Below are 19225 nucleotides of genomic sequence, written 5' to 3'. Positions count from 1 at the left end.
GAGTTCAAACAGATTTCTTACCTTCAAGAAATGTGTATGAGATGCTATTTGTCACAGTGAGTCATTCCTCATAATGCACTTTACATGATCAGTTACAGGTAACAATTGGTGGTAGAAATAAATCCAGCAAAAAGCGATCATTACCAGTATGAGACCAGCTGAGTAACATCACATACGGCACCTCATTTCCCTTTACTCCAACACAACATTACAGCCGGCCCCTGTGGTTCTTTCTGAGGCATAAACACAACTGGGGGCATGACAGATAGAGGCCGGATGTACGATACTCTTCGTACCAACAGGGAAAGGTCAGCTCTGACACCCTGGAAGGAGCCCTCAAGCTCTTGTGGACATTAGGGAGCCAAGCTGGTTTTCTGTGCAGGAGAGGGGTCAGTCAGCCAGCCTAGAGCAAGACAGGAAGAACCACCGACAACCTCTGGCACTTCCACCCAGTCCAAGCTGCAAGGGCTGGTTAACCCAAATTGCAAAAGAAACATATTTATTCACTCACCACTATAGTGGTATTCAACTGTGCAGACAATATTAGCTGCACTTGCCTGATCCCATATGATATTTCTGCATCATTTGTGTCATTTAAAACAAGAAAACACCTGTTAATCAGTATTTAATGTGTCATCAGAGCATTAGTTCTTGAGATACATGAGAAATAATGTTATAGGGTTCTAATAATAACCCTATAGCATTGTGATTACCAAGTAAAGTAAGTATTATGGGGCAATCGTACAATTTGTGCTGTAACTCAGCAACGGCTGTGTAGGTTAGGCTGTGATAATAATGTTAGACTCACACTTTATTAGAACAAATAGGTCATGAAACTGAAAGACATGCAGGCATTCAGCTCGCACAATGGTGCAGACAGCAGGAGGTACACTGCTTGTGTTCTATCCATCCATCCATTCTCTATACACGCTTTATCCTCACTAGGGTCGCTGGAGCCTATCCCAGCTGACTCGGGCGAAGGCAGGGGACACCCTGGACAGGTCGCCAGTCTGTCGCAGGGCTACATATACAGACAACCAATCACACTAACATTTACACCTACTGGCAATTTAGAGTAACCAATTAACCTCAGCATATTTTTTTCTGGACTGTGGGAGGAAGCTGGAGTACCCAGAGAAAACCCACGCATGCACAGGGAGAACATGCAAACTCCATGCAGACAGATCCCAGGCCCACCCCGGGATTCGAACCGGGGATCTTCCTTTTGCAAGGCAAAAGTGCTAACCACTAGGCCACTGTGCAGCCTCGTTTATGTTCTAGCGCAGGGGTCGGCAACCTTTGACACTCAAAGAGCCATTTCGACCCATTTCCCACAGAAAAGAAAACACCGGGAGCCGCAAAATCCTTTTGGCATTTAAAATGAAGACAACATTGCATATATCGATTATTTACCTCTATGCCTTGTTTATCAGTCGTGATTAATTACAAAGCCTCTAATTAGATAGATTCTTTTTTTTTTTTAATTGTGTCCTACCACTAATATTTATCTTACTTGGTTAATGTCATTTTGCTCTTGGATCTCATATGTTAAGTAATGTTAGCTGGAAATCAATAATTTGTGAATGTCTATTTAACTTGTAAAATCTATTTATCTTAACCTAATAACTTTTCGCCGTTAAGTCGCTGCCCTGTTTTCCAAGACGACACTCCTCTGACTCTCTGATCTGCTGCCTGGATGCTGGACGTGACATCGATTCGAGCCGTACTCTCGCAAGTAACGTCGTATTAACCTGACATATCAAAAGAGTAGATACTGAGCAAGACAGTTATCCGTAGTTTACCTCAGTACTCGCGAGTACCCGACACAATGCAGGACTCTGCTGTGAAGGTGGAGACATGCGACAATAAAAAAAAGAAAGAAATTTGAAGGAGTGACGGCTAGGACTTAGAAATGGTGGCCCGCCGCTGCTGAATGAATGTAGAGCAAACACTGGAAGATGAACAGGACTCCAAATGAATACCCGCAGGCCGGCGAGTGTCGGAGATTGACGGCTGGGACGCATATTTTGACAGACAAAAAATTAAGACGTTTTATTTTGGTGTTACAAGATCACCATAATCTTCAAATTAGAATTAAATTTTAAAAATTAACAATCTAAAATAAATTTTTTTTTTTTAAATAGCCTGCTGATTATTTATTTTCCAAAGTTGCAGGGAGTCACAACAGAGGGATGAAAGAGCCGCATGTGGCTCCGGAGCTGTGGGTTGCCGACCCCTGATCTAGCGTAAATGAAATCTGTTTCGGAATTGATGAGCAGAATCAAAATGTAAAAATATCTCAGAGCCCAACCAAGGTGATAGCAAATGGCTAAGTTAATGTTAATGCCAAGTTAAAATGCGTTGTCACAGTAGCACAAGAGTCAGTAAAGTGTGGCAGTAATTTATGTTATACAACAATATCTGTTTAAAGTTTTCCAACACAAAGTAACACTCGCCACAATACACTACTGGCTTTACCAAGCCAAATGAAGCTGTATGTGTTACAAGCTAGGTGTGTAGAACCCAAAAAGCAGGCAAAACAGGCAGGCAGGTGAATTAATATGGATTTAATGTGTAAAAATAAGGATAAACAGAAAAACACTCCAAGTGGGAGGCACAGGGAATAAAACCAGACAGGGGTAAACTAAACTAAAACTAAACAGAGGGCGATGGACCAGACGGCCGTGGAGGGAGATAATCTAAACGAAAAACGGGGAGAGGTGACACACAAATGTCCGGGGTTTGGGAGATGGAACAGAGGCAGAGCTGAGGGAGCCGGTGGAGGGAGTGTGGCGAGGGCAGAGAGGCAGACAGACCGGGAGCAGATGGAGGGGTGCAGAGCAGAGGAGGGTTTCTGGGTTGAGGAGCAGGCGAGGTAATCCATATGGAGACAGAGTCCAGACAGCGATGTGAGTTTGACGGAGTCCAGCATGCAATGGCCCAGCAACAAGCCGAGGGAAGAGCCAGGCTTTATGCTGCGTTGATTGCTCATTGTGAGTAGCTGCGCCCTGTCACAGCCGCTGGTAATAAGCTGGATCACCGAGCAGGAGAGGGAGGAGCCATGACAGTATGGGTAAAATCCACGAGCGTGTTCCCTGATTTAGGGTACATGTTGCTTACTTGCAACTTGTACATCTACTCTCAGATGTATGTCGCTTTGGATAAAAGTGTCTGCTAAAGGAAACTTTAGAAACGTAGAATTGTAGAATGGCTTATAAATATGACCCTACTAATAGAAACAAATGAATGATTTTATTTTCTTTCAATAATAAACCCATTCAAGACTCTTTTAGGTTATGTGACTTAAATACATTTTGAGAAAGCTGAGCACCACGAAGAAAGGAATGCAGGTTCATCCTGCCAAACCTGATTCTTTGCCAGGGAAAGAAAAAGAGAGAGACTTGACAAGGTAAAACGAAAAGGAGAAGCTTGAAAAGGAAAACTCTTCTAAGTAAAAAAAAATGTGGTTACCTGATTACCAGAGCTGTCTTTGGTTAGGAAAGGGTTTGTATTTTTTTGATAAGAAGAGTGTAGGTGTACCCTCCTTCTGTGTGTTCTACAAATGAACATGACAAGCTTAATTCAGTAGTGTGCAGGCCGGACCCGCTGTCCTCTTCCGTAATGCCAGTCTGGTTGCTGGCTCTTTCATATCCTCGTGCCACGGTGTCACCAATTAGCCAGGGCCTAGGTTTCATTAAGGCGCTGGCGCTGCCGCCTTCTGTCACATCCCCGATAATAAGCCTGAGATGGGTCTACTACCTGACACACAGGGACAAGGAGGAAAACACACTGTACATACACAACACACACAAAATACCAGCACCAACTATTCATGACAATACACATCCAAGTACACACCACACACAAACTGTAAACACCATCTCTGTGTTCATGTGCACAAACACAGACATACATGCATGCAGACAATCTGTCAACGCTTGACTGTCTTTTGTTGAGACATTTACAGAAATGAAGGCTGACTGATGAAATGCAGAATGACGGAAAGAGCTGAAAATTCAGATGGTTGACCTCAAACCCAAGTCAGGTCATGCGTGTGCTCGACATGAAACCTAACAGAGAAAAAATATTTAAAAGCTCTACCTGCAGTTGATTAGCAGTTGTTTGTATGTTTAGGGTCAAGAGTCATTTGAAAATTTTAATATTACTGCCATTATAAAATCTGGCTTTTAGTAAGAATGACTAAATGAAGTGAAAATTTCATTCTAAAAATATCAATGATGTCAAAATGGTGAGTAAGGTGATAAAACAGCAGCTGAGAAAACAGTTTCACTGTGAGGTTAACTTAGAAGCAATTCTGGAGCTTTCAATCATATCACATGAATAGTGATGCAAACTCCACACAGGACTGAGAGAAATATGATCAATAACAAGTAAACAAGATTACTACCCAGACATCTGGCTCCAGCTTGTGCAGCTTGATTGTTTTCAACAGTTGGTGATACATGTCTGTCAATACTAGTAAATAATTGAGGTTCAACACCCTGCCTTCATTATGTTCTCACTATTTTTGAGTCCTGTCACACAGTAGTCTACACTGAGTTATATCTCGTCTGTACATTTCCAGCTACGGCAGAGCCTTGCTGACAGTTTGGAGAAAGCACAGCTGGGGTGATGCTGGGGTGAAGTTTCCCCCAGGGAAAGGAACCTGGTGGGTTGAAGGGAGGAGATTTTCAGATACACAGGTGCTGCTGAATATTAGTCTCACTGCAAGAGGTCTGGGCTCATGGGAGTGAATTATTCATCCTCTGAACCCAGCCTGTGGACTTATGCTTTACCAGGACACTGGTTGAAGCTCCTGCAACTTCCCAGCGACAAAATAAGGCTGCAGAGCTGCTCCAAAGAGGAGCCACACCGGTTTGTTCAACCAAGGCATGCATAGAAAATTCACTAATACCATCACTTGATTCTGCTCACGTTCTCATGTTATAGAAAGCTTCCACTGCTGTTTTCTCTAAGGACACTACTGTGCGTGCAGCCATGTCCAGTAAACCTACTGTCAGTGTCAGGTAGGGTGAAGTGGACACACAGGGCTATTTAAAAAAATATATACCCCGTTCAAAAGTTTGGGGTCACCCAGATAATTTCATGTTTCCATGAAAACTCACACTTTTATTCACGTACTAACATAATTGCACAAGAGTTTTCTAATCATCAATTAGCCTTTAAATACGACTAGCTAACACAATGTAGCATTAGAACGCAGGAGTGATGGCTGCTGGAAATCATTGAAAAAATTATTTTCTTTCAAAAATAAGGATATTTCTAGTGTATGTATTTCAATTTTCAACAAAAACCTTAACTGCAGAGAAGAAATTATTTAAGCAACGAAATATTTAATTAGGTTATGAGGCTGACAAGGACATGAGTAGATTGAATGTAAGACTTGGTGCATTTTGGCTTCAATAAGTAACACAGGATGGAGCAGTATACATATTCAGAAAGATCTGCCTATAAAAGGGAACTAAACTGCTTGTAATATAAATCCAGGAGACAAAATAAATGATAGATGTGACATGTATTAACTTTTCATTAACTGCAGGTAAAATGTTGAATTATTTTAATGTGCAGAGAATCACAAAATCTGACAAAACTTCAAGACCTCAAACTCATTTTTTGTATATGTGTCATGAGAACCATATGCTGAACTACCACCATACCTTTCCATTTCAGAACAAATCAAAATGTTTCTATTTCTGCTGCTGAAATCACATATTTCAACTTATTAAACAAATCCATAGCTAATGTTTTTGTACAGTTAAGTGAACGCTGTAACAATGGCATCATCTCTGCTAATTAGATTACCGCAGAAAACAAACAAAATGTATCGTATCACAGAAGCTCTATTATAGAGCTGCCGCAATAAGTTGGCATAATTGGTGATGTCAACGCCATACTTTTCCCCATGCTTTTTTTATTACTTCAGTATGTTATAACAAATTTGTATCACTTATTGGTGTGTCATGACATCAGTTGTGGCTCCAGTTGGCTCCCAGTATTGGTCAGCTGCAGTCGGTGCTATTGTTTCAGACAGTGGCAGCAGGAAAGTCCAACTTTTGAAAAACCCAAGACTTCAAAAGTATGTGAGAACTTAAAATGATTATGGAACAAAAAGTTTAGGTGTGAATGTGTGCTTGTTTGTCTCAATGTGTAGATCTGTGATAGACTGGTGAACTGTCCAGGGTGCCCCCTGCCTTCACCCTGAGTCAGCTGGAAAAGGTTCCATTAAAATTGGAGGCATACATACCAACTCCATGACAAGCAACACAAAGCAGCAAATGAAAGCTATCTAGGTTATGACGTCAATGGCTCGTTGTCCCTTCTTGCTGTTTCTTTTATTATATGTTCGCTAGTATCAACCATTCACACAGCAGCAAACATCAGCTGACAAGACAATAAGAACATATTTAGATTTGGTTAAACGTATGTGGTGATAAAACGGAGGAATCTTTTCTGTTCAGGGTTCTTTCTTGTGTTTGCCTCTTCTAACAAATCTCTCCACACACTAGCTTCAGCTGGGATCCTGTCATGAATAATGTCCCATTTAGACATCTGGGAATGGCAACAAGGAAATCCTCAGTTAGCCTCGGGAGTTGCTCAAAGACTAAGTGGAACAGGGAAAATATATGTTTGCAGTTCTGTCAAACTATAGCTTCAGCGGTGGCCAATAATGTTCACTACACAGAAGAATATTTCAATTGCGTTCATTTTAAGTTGTAGCCCTTTAGGCTAATATGCAGTGAAAGTGACAAGCTGCATTGAAAACATAAATTCACCAAAGTAAGATTGTTTCATTTTAATGTGATGGTTTTTCTAAAATTACGGTAAACATGTGTGGCTGATTCTGTTGTAACTTCTTTAAGTCTAGTGCTGTTTGTCATGATATGACACTGAGGCAGTCGAATTGATGATAACGTTGCTGAAAAACCAACAACACTTCAGGCTATCCACCATTAATTACTCCCCCTTTTACTCTGATACCAATAAGTCTTTAAGGCATCACATTCAACAGAATGTATCCTTCTGGCTGCCAGCGTACTATCATTACAATTAAATTGTCAGATTTTCACCGGTTTGTTTATTCAGATGTGCATTATTCCAAAATCGCGTTTTCAACTTTGTTTCCCTTTGAAAAGCGGAGCTTCACCCACACTTCTAATGACTCCTGCGCCCTGTAATTTCTTTAGCGTGGTAAACTCTGATTACAGGGTGGAAGTCAAGCTCCAAGCCAAGCATCATCTTTTCCAGTTATTGTTTTGTGTTTGCTCTGTCTTTAACAGAGGCCCTGCAGCTGTGTGTCTGAATAGCTGTGTCGATGTAGCAGTGTTTAACACCAAAATGAAAATGAGTAGAACAGTTTGCTGCAGCACAGCCTGTGGCTACTGATTTTTCTAACCTTTATTTTCTCAGGCATGTTGGCAAATTAAACAAGGAATGTGCTAGAAACTGAGCTGACATCGGCCATGCTGATCATCTGTAATAGTGGAGGGCCTGCAGTAAGCCAAGTTGTCGGTAGAAGAGCTATTGATGCACTTGACTCGTGTCAGATTTCAGTGAGTAAACAAACTGTCATAGGAACAAGCACAAGTGGGAATATGATTCATGTTGTGAGAGGAGATTTGCCACTTGGTTAAAAACTAAAATTTTGATTGACAGTAAAGGAAGACACTGCTGTATCGTCTTATCATCCCATTTCCACAAGCTAGTTGGAGTTCAGGAGCATGCAGAGGTCATTTATATAAAAAGCCTCATTTTCTGAATGTTTTCAGTAAGACACTACAGCACATCTGTTCTCCAGCATCAGCTCCCATTCATTTATTCTTCCTCCTACCCTCCTCTAGCTCTGGCAGCTCTGGAGTGACCACCCTCTGTGGTGCAGAGCGTACAGTAATGCCATTAAAGGTCCCCCTGGGGAATCAGTCACGCAGAGGTTTGAGCTTAGGGCCAATACAAAAGAGAGCCATTTGAAAAGGAGCCAGCCCAGCCTGAGGAGGTCAGAGGGGTGTTTACAGAACAACTGTCTCTTATCGGCTGTATGCATCCCCAAGGAGCCTCCACCGCTAACAGATAACAGCCACCAAAAAGGCGCAAGAGTGTGACCGATAGGAGTATAATCAGGTACATTCTGCTTTGGAGGGAAGAAGTGGAGGATAAGGATGGATAATAGTATACTCAACTGTTAGCTGTGTGATCATATGACAGAGGGGTACAACTGCACTGAAAACATACAGTAAAGTGGGTAAATAAAAGTTGACTTTTCTCTTCAAAACACAATAAAAATATGCGATAGTAAATGTATTCCCCCATACTAAAAACCATTATTAGACAAGCCCAGTGAGGCCTAATTCATCCTCAGGGATCACTTCATTATTGAACAGTTGAATGGTCAATAGGTTCAGCCAAGGCAGCTTTTAGCACAAGGGCAAATACACAGTGTAAAGTCAATGCAAATAAATGGCACTCAAACAGGCCTTAATTCATTAATGACTGCATGACGTACCCTAATGTGACGGCAACAGATTCAGACTGACAGTAATGGGGAATTTTGCCCCTGGTTATACTCATAACCAGGATGGGGAACCTTCTCTCCCCGCTCCTTTTTCTCCCCATCCAGGGAGAAGAGGAGGGACGTACACCTGCCTGCCTGAGCCTTGACAGAAGCCTAATAAATAACAGGAGACAAGGTGAAACAGCAGTAGCAGCCCCCCTTCCTCCTTTCCCACTGCCACCACCTACACCATCTCGGCGTGTGCGAGCAGCAGCAGTCTACGTAGACAGCTTTTTGGCATGAAAGACAGTCTCCTCCAAGTTAGCAAGTACACTTGTCCCATGAAGGAGGCAAGTTGAGTTATTCACGAAATTACAGAAGAAACTTTTAACTTTCGACTACGTGACTACGGCACTAAAGCAGAGACGTGCATTTTATTTGACAGACTTGAAATTAAGCCTGGCGCTTTAGGTCAAGGCTACATGCTCACCTGAACCAAACATCAGAGTGTGCTCGATCGGAATCGATTTCAATCCACATAATAACCTGAGGGTTAAAGGCCACAATGCTGAATAGATCGAGCTTATTCAAAGGCAGGTTTTGAAGATAAGTGAAGAATGTGCCGGGTTCAGGGTCAATTCAATCTGAGTGAAAGACCACTTGTGCGACTGCCAGTCATTTGTCGCCAATACGGATTAATTTTCACATCAGCAGGAGTCAACTTTCCATTTCTGAAAAGATATATATATATATATATATATATATAAATATATATATATATATATATATATATGTATCAGAAAAAGTGAGCTGACTTCCATCCTTATATACAAAGAACAGACCCAACCACCATCTGAGCAGACACACTAACATCCTGATTTAAACTGCTTCCCCTGCTCCTCCCTCATTATCCTTCTGCTTCTCGTCACCAGTAATAACAATTGAGACCCTTGGAGCATTAATTAGCGAAAATTTCCAGAGTCCCTGAATTCTCTGAGCCACCTACAATGAATGCAGACTTCTGTAAACATGATCCGCTGCATAGTAAGTTGTTGTTTTTCCTACAAGGAATTTTTTTTAGACATGGCGATGAGATCACAGAATTGTTGGAGCATGCCTAACATACACAAACACTCCTCTCTCTCTTAGATACACTCCCCCTCCGACTCTCGCTCTCTCTTCATTAGGCAGCCCCTGTGCTGGCCTGTGTGCGATTCATTAGCTTTTATCCTCTTCATTTGAAGAAGGAGCTGTGTATAATTAGAGCATCTCTGTTTGTCCGGCATCCTTCACACAGTCACATCTCAAGGCATTATCATTCCACTGCAGAGCTCCCGGATAACATAGCCACATCAGCCACCTCAAGAATGAACTTCAAGCTGTTACTGCCTCTCAAGAATGTAAATAAAATCACTTGCAAATCAGCAGCTAATGATTGAATGTAGAGTGGCACTCCAGGGATATGAAGATGATGAACCATATTGGTAGACTCTGAGTTCCATGATTTTACTTACTTTCTCCTCCTCTGAAGTGCTCATGATAGGCCATTTTCCATACTCCGGCTGACACCACTGAGCCTTTAAACCAAAAAAAGAAAAGAAAAAAACAAAACAGATGGAAAGAAATGGACTTACTATGTATTTATCCTACTGTTTTTACCGAACAATCAATGTGTCCATGGTACTCCACGAGTACTTGGACAGTCACATGATTGTTGTCATTCTCTAGTCTCCAGCACTTAAACCTCATAATATGTGTCTTTAAATGTGTCAATTTTAAGATGATGCAGCAGGAAAATGATCTAAACATATAATGAAAGCTCCCAAAAAGCAGAGGAATGCTTTCTTGTTTTTTTTTAAGTCATTTGACTAAAGTGCCGCGTTTCGCTCCCTGAAGTTCAGACTGAGGGCAAAAACCCAACAACAGATATGAAGGGCTAAGAAATGATAGGGCACCAAACATTAAAAATAAAGACTGAAAAGCAGATGTTCTTAAGATTCAAACTCTTCACAGGGTCTTCATTTTTTAACCCTTTAAGACCTATCATTGTGCAAGTCCGACAAGATATATTCTTGCATTTTTACATACTGTAGTACAATTTTTTGCATCAATATAACCCTTACATCCCAAGTTTTAATAATATGTACTGACTTTTGTCTTAACTACTACAATAAATTGCTTAAAAGTAAAATAAACTTTTAAAAAAATGTTATTTTTTCCACATATATTTCATAATAAAGAAATAGCATAGATGCATCCCTTAAATTTATATTTAAAAAAAGTTACACAATATGCCATGGTCTTGTTTGGAAAGAATTTGTAATACATACTTTACTATGTACTTTTGCAAACCCATTACTGCAATGACAAAGCACTCTTAGACATGGAGAATGTGTGAAATATTAGTCTAACTCCCCTGATTTCATATGCCAAAAGAATGATTCATCTATCTTATCTGAATTCAAATCCACCGTCAATCAAAAATGAATATGCAATCGTAGCGCTTGCACTACACTTTACAGTGTTAAAAAATAGTGAAAACAGATCTCTTACATGTTCTATGAAACAGCATATTGACAGTTTGCCATAAACTGACATTATTCTCTCCAATACAGAAATAACAAATACATCTTCAGGAGCACTGGAAGTTGGATTTACTACATGCAGGTAAATCTGACTGAACATTGCATTTTGTATTGAGAGGATTAAGTATGATGACATTTTTGACAAGCACATGTTAACTTATCTAGTCACTGTCTGTGCCCTAAGTTGTATTAATAAAGCTACAGTTCCCAGATAGTTCAGCCTGGGTATATTTAAACACACCCAAATTAAAGCACAGAATTGGGGCTTTAACGATATCATTCCTGTTTGAGTTTAGATCTAATATGCTGGAATACAGAGCCAACAAAACAGAAATGTGTCACTGTGCAAATACAGACAGAACTTTCCATCACCTTATTAAGCCTATCTATGATACCACTTTTATTAACTTGAGTTTGTTTTAGAGCAGTTAAATATGAGAAAAGCTGCAGCCGGACATATCCTTTTCTGATTCAGTCTCCACACTCTGGTACTCTACTGCTCCATGACTCCGGAGATTGCTGTCTAAATTAATGGAAGTCTACCCTTGGGTACTCATGCACTGCTGCTGTGTGCATCATCAATTTGTCACGTTAAACACAACTCAGAAATTATTTTGTTTATGAGTGTCATTTACTTTTTGCTGTAGCTGCTTTCCTCCCTTCCAAGAATTAGAAATTGATGTTTCCCCTTATACCAACACTGAATAATGTGACAAACTGTGTGACCTTTCTTCCAACAAATGCAACAGATTCTGTTATGTTGATTTAAGTCTAATGAGAATGTCAAAGCAGTGAGCGAGAAAAGCAACTCCAAGAACGTAGCACTTTGCCAAGGGTGCTCAGTCATTGTATGATTTCTGATGGATGAAATCTTTAAAAAATTTGTGATCCACAGCAGCCAGTTTGTAGTTGGATCGCAATCATGTGATCATCAGCAGGCAGCTGACGTAGTGTTCACTTGTTGTCATAGTTACAGTGACGCCGTGCTGCTATTTTGCAGTGACAAGAAATCTCTAACAAATCCGTGCATCCAGTTTATAAATCGCATCACTGCCAAAGTCTAATCACTTGGTCCTTGTGTCATTTCTGACTTTCCCTGAAAATTTCATTCAAATTCGTCAGTCCGTTCTTGAGTAATATTGCCAACAGACAGACAGACAACAGACAAACCAAAACCTATTGTCACATAAAGCGGGAAGCTGTTTCAGGGTGAAAATGTATTTAAAAATAATTACACTTTTGAGTGTCATTAGTTATCAGATGAACTAAATACACTGTAAATAAGGTATTGAAGTCCTGGACCAAGACAAAAAAGACTGTACTGGAATATTCCCATAAAGCAGAATGTTAGACCTTCCTACCAGTAAAATATGGATAATACCGTCAGTCTCGTCATTTCAAACAATGGTCTAAAAATGGTCTAACTCTATACAGCAGCACGATTTGGCATATTTGCAAGTTCTTAAAGTTTAGTTTTTAAAGTCACACACCCCAACACGTCGACCAGCCATGATCAGTCTTGAGACAGCTCTGCCGACAAACTCAGCAGACCCTTCACTAGGAAGTCGCACATGTACCCGCAGCGTTTGAACGGCTTCAGTAAATTCATGTGTTTCCAGTGCCTTCATTATCATCATAATGAAAGTGTCTGAAAAGCAAAGTTACAGAAGAACGTAGACACCTCCTTTTCTGCTTTGTACTATCATCAATCACCATGGAGCTTTTTTTTCGTCCTCCAACATTGGTTGAAGCCATAGTACAAAAAAAAGGAAAAAAAAAAATCACATGCATATTTAATTTTATTCTCCACTGGCTCCCACAAAGGAAACTGCCACCCTTCAGGACACCTTTCGGAAAAGTCTCTATTAAATCTGAGTCAGCTGGGAGAGGAAAAAAAAATGGAGGAAAAAAAAGAAACATTTCATGAGTGAAAAAACTATCTAAATTATGGCCAGACTTCAAATGAAGTGCTGTTTATCTTCTCAAGCAGCCAATGTGTTGTTTTACTCCTTAGTCACAGCTCGGATGGCAATCAGGATCGGTCAACCAGGACGCTATCAGCAGCAGTCACTCTGCAGTGACAAACTACAGCGCTGCATCCCATGCATGGGCATTATTCTCAACACATGGCTCACCTCTATCAGAAAACAAGGCAGGTTTTATGGCTGCTGGAAAAGGTGGTAAACATAACAAAGCACACAGCTCACTGGAATTTAATGTGCTCGGTCAAAAGACAGAGTATAGATATCAAAGGCCAGGCCTTCTAGAAAAAAGAAGCTGTCTTCATAATGCAGAAAACAAAAGCACTGGCCATACACAACAAGTGATTTATAGTGTTGTTTTTTGCTTTCCCTCTGAACCTGGAGCATCCAGTGGGTATTGTGAATGCAGGGGAGCGGAGTGGAGGGGAGGGCGGTTCATAAACAAGTTCACAGTGAGAGGAGATGAAACTGATACAGTGATTCTGACTATAGATTCGGTTTTGGTTTTTTATATAGGTAAATTAAAAGACTTACAAAGAACCTTTCTCTTATATCGAATTGCGGCTGCACAGTCACAAGGCGCTGATACTGTGCTCTGAAGTAGACTGGTGCTCTGGTTACCTCAGTGATCTAATTATCACATGAGCTGTTATCACATACGCTCCATAACAAATGCATCCTGCCGCATGCACGGACTCAGACTTAGCCTCTGCCTCTCCATCCGTGTGTGGCTAATCCGTCACCCTAGCCAGAGAGAGTAAAATACATCAAATTGATTTCTTCCTGGTTTACATATTTACACACACACTCGTGCAATTAGGAGCACATTTATCGATAGTTTCGGTACCACTGGGAGCTCTGCAGTGCAGCCCACTCCAATAAATCACCCATTCCTGAGGTTGCCAGCAGGCAAGACTGATAAACCTCACACAAAAATGGACTGGGAATACTTTGAGCTTCAGGGTAAGAGAGTTCTCAGTCACTAAAATTGACCCATAATGTTTGATAAAAGCTTTTTTTTTTAATCATAAAATACATAATGTACATTCCTGAATATGAGAGCTCTCCTGTACAAAAATAAAGAAAGAAATCCATGTCTCCAGTTTGTAGAAAGCAGCCACACACAAAATAAAATAATAACTGCTTAGCTTATAAATTGTGTTGCTAAATCAAAGTTGTGAACAATTTTGTCACATTGTGACACAAATAGTTTCCAAAGGATATCTGAATTCTGATCTATGTGTCTGGCTCTTGGTCTTCCACTCAGGGTAGCTTAACTTTATCATCTGGATATCATATTATATGTGTACCATGCTGCCCCCAGCAGGCTCTGTGAAAAGTGCATCAGCTGCCGGCTGAATCCCACAGCATCCAACTCTAGCTGAAACACCACATCACACAACAACTTCTGCACACACACCACTTCTCCATAGTCTAAGCAGTATACAAAATCAAACACAAACACAAAATCAGCCTGTTCCATTTATTCATGAGGTTTTCAAATGCAGCTCTAATTGTACAGGCATTATGGATCACCCTCAGTGTGGAAATTCATTGTCTATACATTGATTGGTATGAATATGGGCTAATGCGCCTTTTCCCACATAGCCGTTGTGGAGAAAGCCGAAACGACCCCTTCAGGGAGTGATTTACACTTGGTGTAATGTAAAGTCCCTGTGGGCACCCTACGGTCATTATATTGAAGGTGAACGTCTGTACTGTTGTTTGACCAAATAATCACATTACATCCAGAGGAATTCCAGGCACTTAGAACAATTACCCACAGTGCAATTACTCTGACTATACACAGATAATTTATATATTTTATGTATATAGGGTATTCAATTAACAGTATTCCATTTAGACAATTTCAGAATCTTCACAGCTTTCCATAAATAATGGGGGGAAATTCTAATAAGTCAGATCAGCGTCTGGTGTTATTTTCTGAACTTTTCTCCATAACAACGCATTGAACGAATCTGTGAAGATACCCAACTGTGTCTGCGCTTTATCTGTATAGGGAAGTCTGTATCAAAAGCCAGTCAGTAGGTGAAATAACAATAGGAGATGAAGTGAAACTCTGGAGAAAAAAATCAAAACACTTTTAACTTCAGCTGAAAGGAGTGCCGCCAAATTAAAGAGTTCCCATTCACGTTTTGGCAGTTAATTAAAAGCAGTTTTGGGACTTGATCTGCACACACAGCTCTAAAAAAAAAAATGCAAACACCCATTCCTTTAGTGTTCAAAATATATGCTTGTATTAACATAAAAAGTGTTGAGTCTGGCCTGGGAATTTGATATTATGCACAGTTCAAATGTTCTTGCACTTCAGCCGAGAGCAACCTGGGATGAAAAGACCTCTGCCCACCGAATATCATTCTCATTAGGTATGTTTGTCGTGGAACTACACTTTAAAATGCTTGTAACCGGGGTCCATACAGACACTTTGACAGAATAATTCAAGTTCACATCGAGTTCACGGTGAAATGACAGCAGCCGTGGTCCCGTTTGGCTGAACGCCTCGTCTATAAACCAACTGCAGTAACACATTTGGTGCGTGAATCCCTTAAGGTTAATCACATTAGGCAGCAACTTATCAAGATAAAGTTAGGCACAAACATCGAACTCCTTAAACTTGTGGTCGTGTCAAATAGCGGCGGTGGGAGCAGCGGAGGAGCTCCGTTACGCACACCGGCTCCAAAGGTGACAATCCGCTGCCGCTCAGTGCAAGCGTCGGAGCCCCGAACTGGAACATTTAGTTGATTATAAATAAAAATGGAGGCGGAATTTAAGTTTTAAGTCCATACGACACTACTCTGTTGTGCATGCTCGATTTTTAGATCATGAAGACTTATTGCAAGATTCAAACTGCAACTGAACTGTCAGACAAAACAGTCGGCAAACTCATTTTAAGTGAATTTCCCTGCACTTCGCACCCCGTGCCCCACAAAGCATACGTTCGGCATCTACGAGCATGTCCAGGTGAAGCTCCTTACCTTTAAAAACTTCTCCCCGGGCGGACAACAGCAGGGTTATTGCAGCAAACAACCAATTGATAACTTTCTCCATGTCGCCGTCGTAGCGCTAACCCCCAGCCGCGGGGTTAACTCTTGTGTCTTTGTGGAACTTAAATCCTACCTAGACTTTGTTCAGACCTAAAGTGTGCTCTCCCAGCCCTCCGTCCCTCTGCCTGCTGTCGGGGAGTGACAGGAGATTGTCGCCGACACGGCTGCTCCTTGCCGGCTTGCTCCACACTTAGAGGAGAAATGTGTGAGTGAGTCCTGATTCCTGAATTACGCCTGGATTGAGTGGTCCGGCAGCTCCAGGAGAACAGCGGCTGTGTGCGCGCTGTCTGGCCGGTAGAGGGCGCGTGTGAGGCCCGCCGGTGAGTGAGAGGGCAGGCGTTGTCTCTCCGCCCGTTCATCTGGAGCATCAGCCAGCAGTGAAGTTAGTTTAAGTAAAGATGCAGCCATGTAAGCACCTGGGGGTGGTTAACTATGTTAATACAGGCTTCATCTCCTCATTGTTTTGGCTCTCACAGAAAAATACTGACAGAACTCCTAAACCAACCTTCTTTTCCTTTCAGAATAACAGTAATAAATAGAAAGGTACTGACCTGTATGGGTCGTTCCAGAATTGGAGGACATTTTACATTCCACGCATCAAGTTTCAAATAAACCACGTACAAAATACTAAAACATGCAGTTGCTCTGTAAATTTACTTGTCCTGAGGCCAAATCTAAATGAACAAAAATTGACAGACGGATGTTTAAATGCCAAATAAGTCTGGAGTTCCACCTAAAATGCTACTTTTCTCTTGTCGCATCCCTCTGATGACCAAATTCAATCTCAAATAAAACAGTTAAAATGAAATCTCCATTTTTTGGTTTGTTTTTTTATTTGTTGCCTGTAATTTGGGGATTTTTTTTGATCAACATAATAGCTTAAATAAAAATTAAGATACATGGAATGTGTATCCCAACCATGTTCTGCATGCTATCAAGAGAAGACAAATTCTTTTGACTTTTTTCTTTACTTTTTCCATCAGTAAATTTGTCCTCTTGGTCAGCAGTAACAGACAGCTAAAAATTGAGTTTCTACCCCAGAGGAAAAGCTACCATTAGCATGGATTAGCAACCCTGTTACTGGGATTTGAGTCGGGTTAGTAGACAGCAAATAAAACAAGGAATAAAAATGATACCATTGATGTGTAAGCTGACCCAATCAAGCCTCTGATAGTGTACTACCTATTACTGGTGAATATGTAGCAGCAAATTGTAAAAGGTTTATTTTTCAAACATTTTTGAAGCCCAAATGTCCTCCAATTCTGGAACGACCCATGAAACTGAACTTTGAATATTTAATATATGGCTTTGTGCCCTGTTAGAATAAACACATCTTTGATTGATTGATTGTTGTCCTGCTATGACATCAACCTGCAGTTGTGTCCTGATTTGACAGACTGTATGACAGTGCAAAAACAGAAGATCAAAGAGATTGACCCAATCATCTGTCAACATCAGTCACAAATATAGAGCATATAAAAGTTATCTGTATTTACATGAATTACATTATCGTTCAAAAGTTTGGGGCCAAACTTCATCACTGCTAAATTACATTGAGCTGAACTGGGCTTTTGATTTTATTTATTAGAACAACTAAATAAGTCATAGAAGGTATTTTCATGCTCACATTCACACTGTAACTCATTAACTCATTACATTAATATCTTCACCAGATGGATAGTTCACTCTGTGCATCCTTTGTCATCAGATTCATGCATTGATCCTATTTAAGGAAAAGCCAGGCTGACATTTAGGACGGCTTTATTAGTTGACCTGGTGAAACGGGGTGCATCATCACACGTTTTTTTTTTTTTATATTAATTTCACTTTCAATGAATCAATAATGATACTTTGCTTTAATTTATGCAAATATTTGTTCAAAATGATTTTTTTCTGAGAGACGGCAACGGCAAACAAGGCGAGGATATTTTCACAGCGATATCAAACAGAGGGATGAAGAAGGAACTAATGACAAAGTCAGCCAATGTCATTCCCTTCTTGTTTTTGCATGCATAAACACACATGGCAATTTCACTTGTACCAGCAGTTTTTAAAGCTAATTAAAATGCAGCCAGATTGACATGGGTCTACATTTAGTTTCAAATGACCCCCTGTTGCCAAGGATATATGGCTCCACTTCTCTGTAAGTACACAAACAAAGCCTGACTCATTGCATTGAAATGCCACCAGTCTCTTTGTGGTGTTTTGGTATTGTCTTTGCTACAGCAGTTATGTTGCCAGGAATGCATGAATGCCAGTCTGAGCAGAGCTGTCATGGGAATTTGTGGGAATGTAAACTGATGTGATTGAATGGATAACATCATTGTTTTGCACTTACAAATGCATGGCTTGAGAGAGAGAGCGTGAGTATGTTTTGGAGTGTGTGATTGAGGGGTGTGTGTCAGTGGTTTGCCTTAAACACAGCCTTAAGTCATGTTGAACAAATATATTCTACCCCACTCCAGTGGTTTCCTTTTTTCTGGTGTAAACCCACAGCCCAACAGACTATGCAGTGACACCACCAACCACGTCCCGAATGTCAACATTTCAACTATTTTAAAACTGGAAATTTATTACATTTATTACACATATAAAAGTGAACTATTTCCTCATGCAACTGAGTTATCAGCCTTAATGTCCTTTGCATGAAATCACCAAGACTTGAAGTGGTAGAAGATGGACATTTTCGCAATTCAGTCAAAGTCAGCTATTCAAAACTATTCTCATTCATTTTGTCTTTGTCAAACTTTTACCAACATCTTTTATCACCATGTGAATATTTACTATTTAAAATGTCCTCTTTAGGTATGTTTTAAATCTTTTTACTTCAACCTAATTATCATGGCTTTGTCGTTTACTCTAGCAGCTATTTAGACTATTTAATGATTGTCTGTTTGATCTTATAATACAGTTTGCTGATTTACTTCAGCCTTTATTTGTCACTCATTATACTTATTTACAGTGCTTCGCACAAATACACTACAGTTCAAAAGTTTGGGCTCACCCAGACAATTTCATGTCTTCCATGAAAACCCGCACTTTTATTCATGTCCTAACCTAACTGCACAAGAGTTTTCTAATCATCAA

The 19225-nt window shown here is 40.4% G+C and overlaps 1 protein-coding gene across 5 annotated transcripts in view; it reads right to left on the bottom strand.

Moving 5' to 3' along the window:
* The window catches only part of LOC110957685 (protein tyrosine phosphatase receptor type M), a 188290-nt gene extending 171821 nt beyond the window's left edge, over window positions 1-16469 (bottom strand). For 2 of the 5 annotated variants that reach the window (XM_051953452.1, XM_051953455.1), the window contains exons 1-2: window positions 16070-16467; window positions 10021-10083 (exon numbers count right to left, since the gene is read on the bottom strand). In XM_051953452.1, the coding sequence (XP_051809412.1) occupies window positions 10021-10083; window positions 16070-16142 (136 nt within the window). In that variant the 5' untranslated portion in view covers window positions 16143-16467. Of the gene's footprint in view, window positions 1-10020; window positions 10084-16069 lie in introns of all 5 variants that reach the window. The other 3 variants (XM_051953453.1, XM_051953454.1, XM_022203849.2) reach the window with 3 other exon arrangements.
* Between the last annotated feature and the right edge of the window lie 2756 nt (window positions 16470-19225).

The sequence above is a fragment of the Acanthochromis polyacanthus genome, chromosome 9 (genome assembly GCF_021347895.1).
Source record: "Acanthochromis polyacanthus isolate Apoly-LR-REF ecotype Palm Island chromosome 9, KAUST_Apoly_ChrSc, whole genome shotgun sequence".
NCBI classification, from domain to species: domain Eukaryota; kingdom Metazoa; phylum Chordata; class Actinopteri; family Pomacentridae; genus Acanthochromis; species Acanthochromis polyacanthus.
The sequence above is the reverse complement of the archived record's forward strand: the minus strand, read 5'-3'. Positions and strand labels throughout refer to the sequence as shown.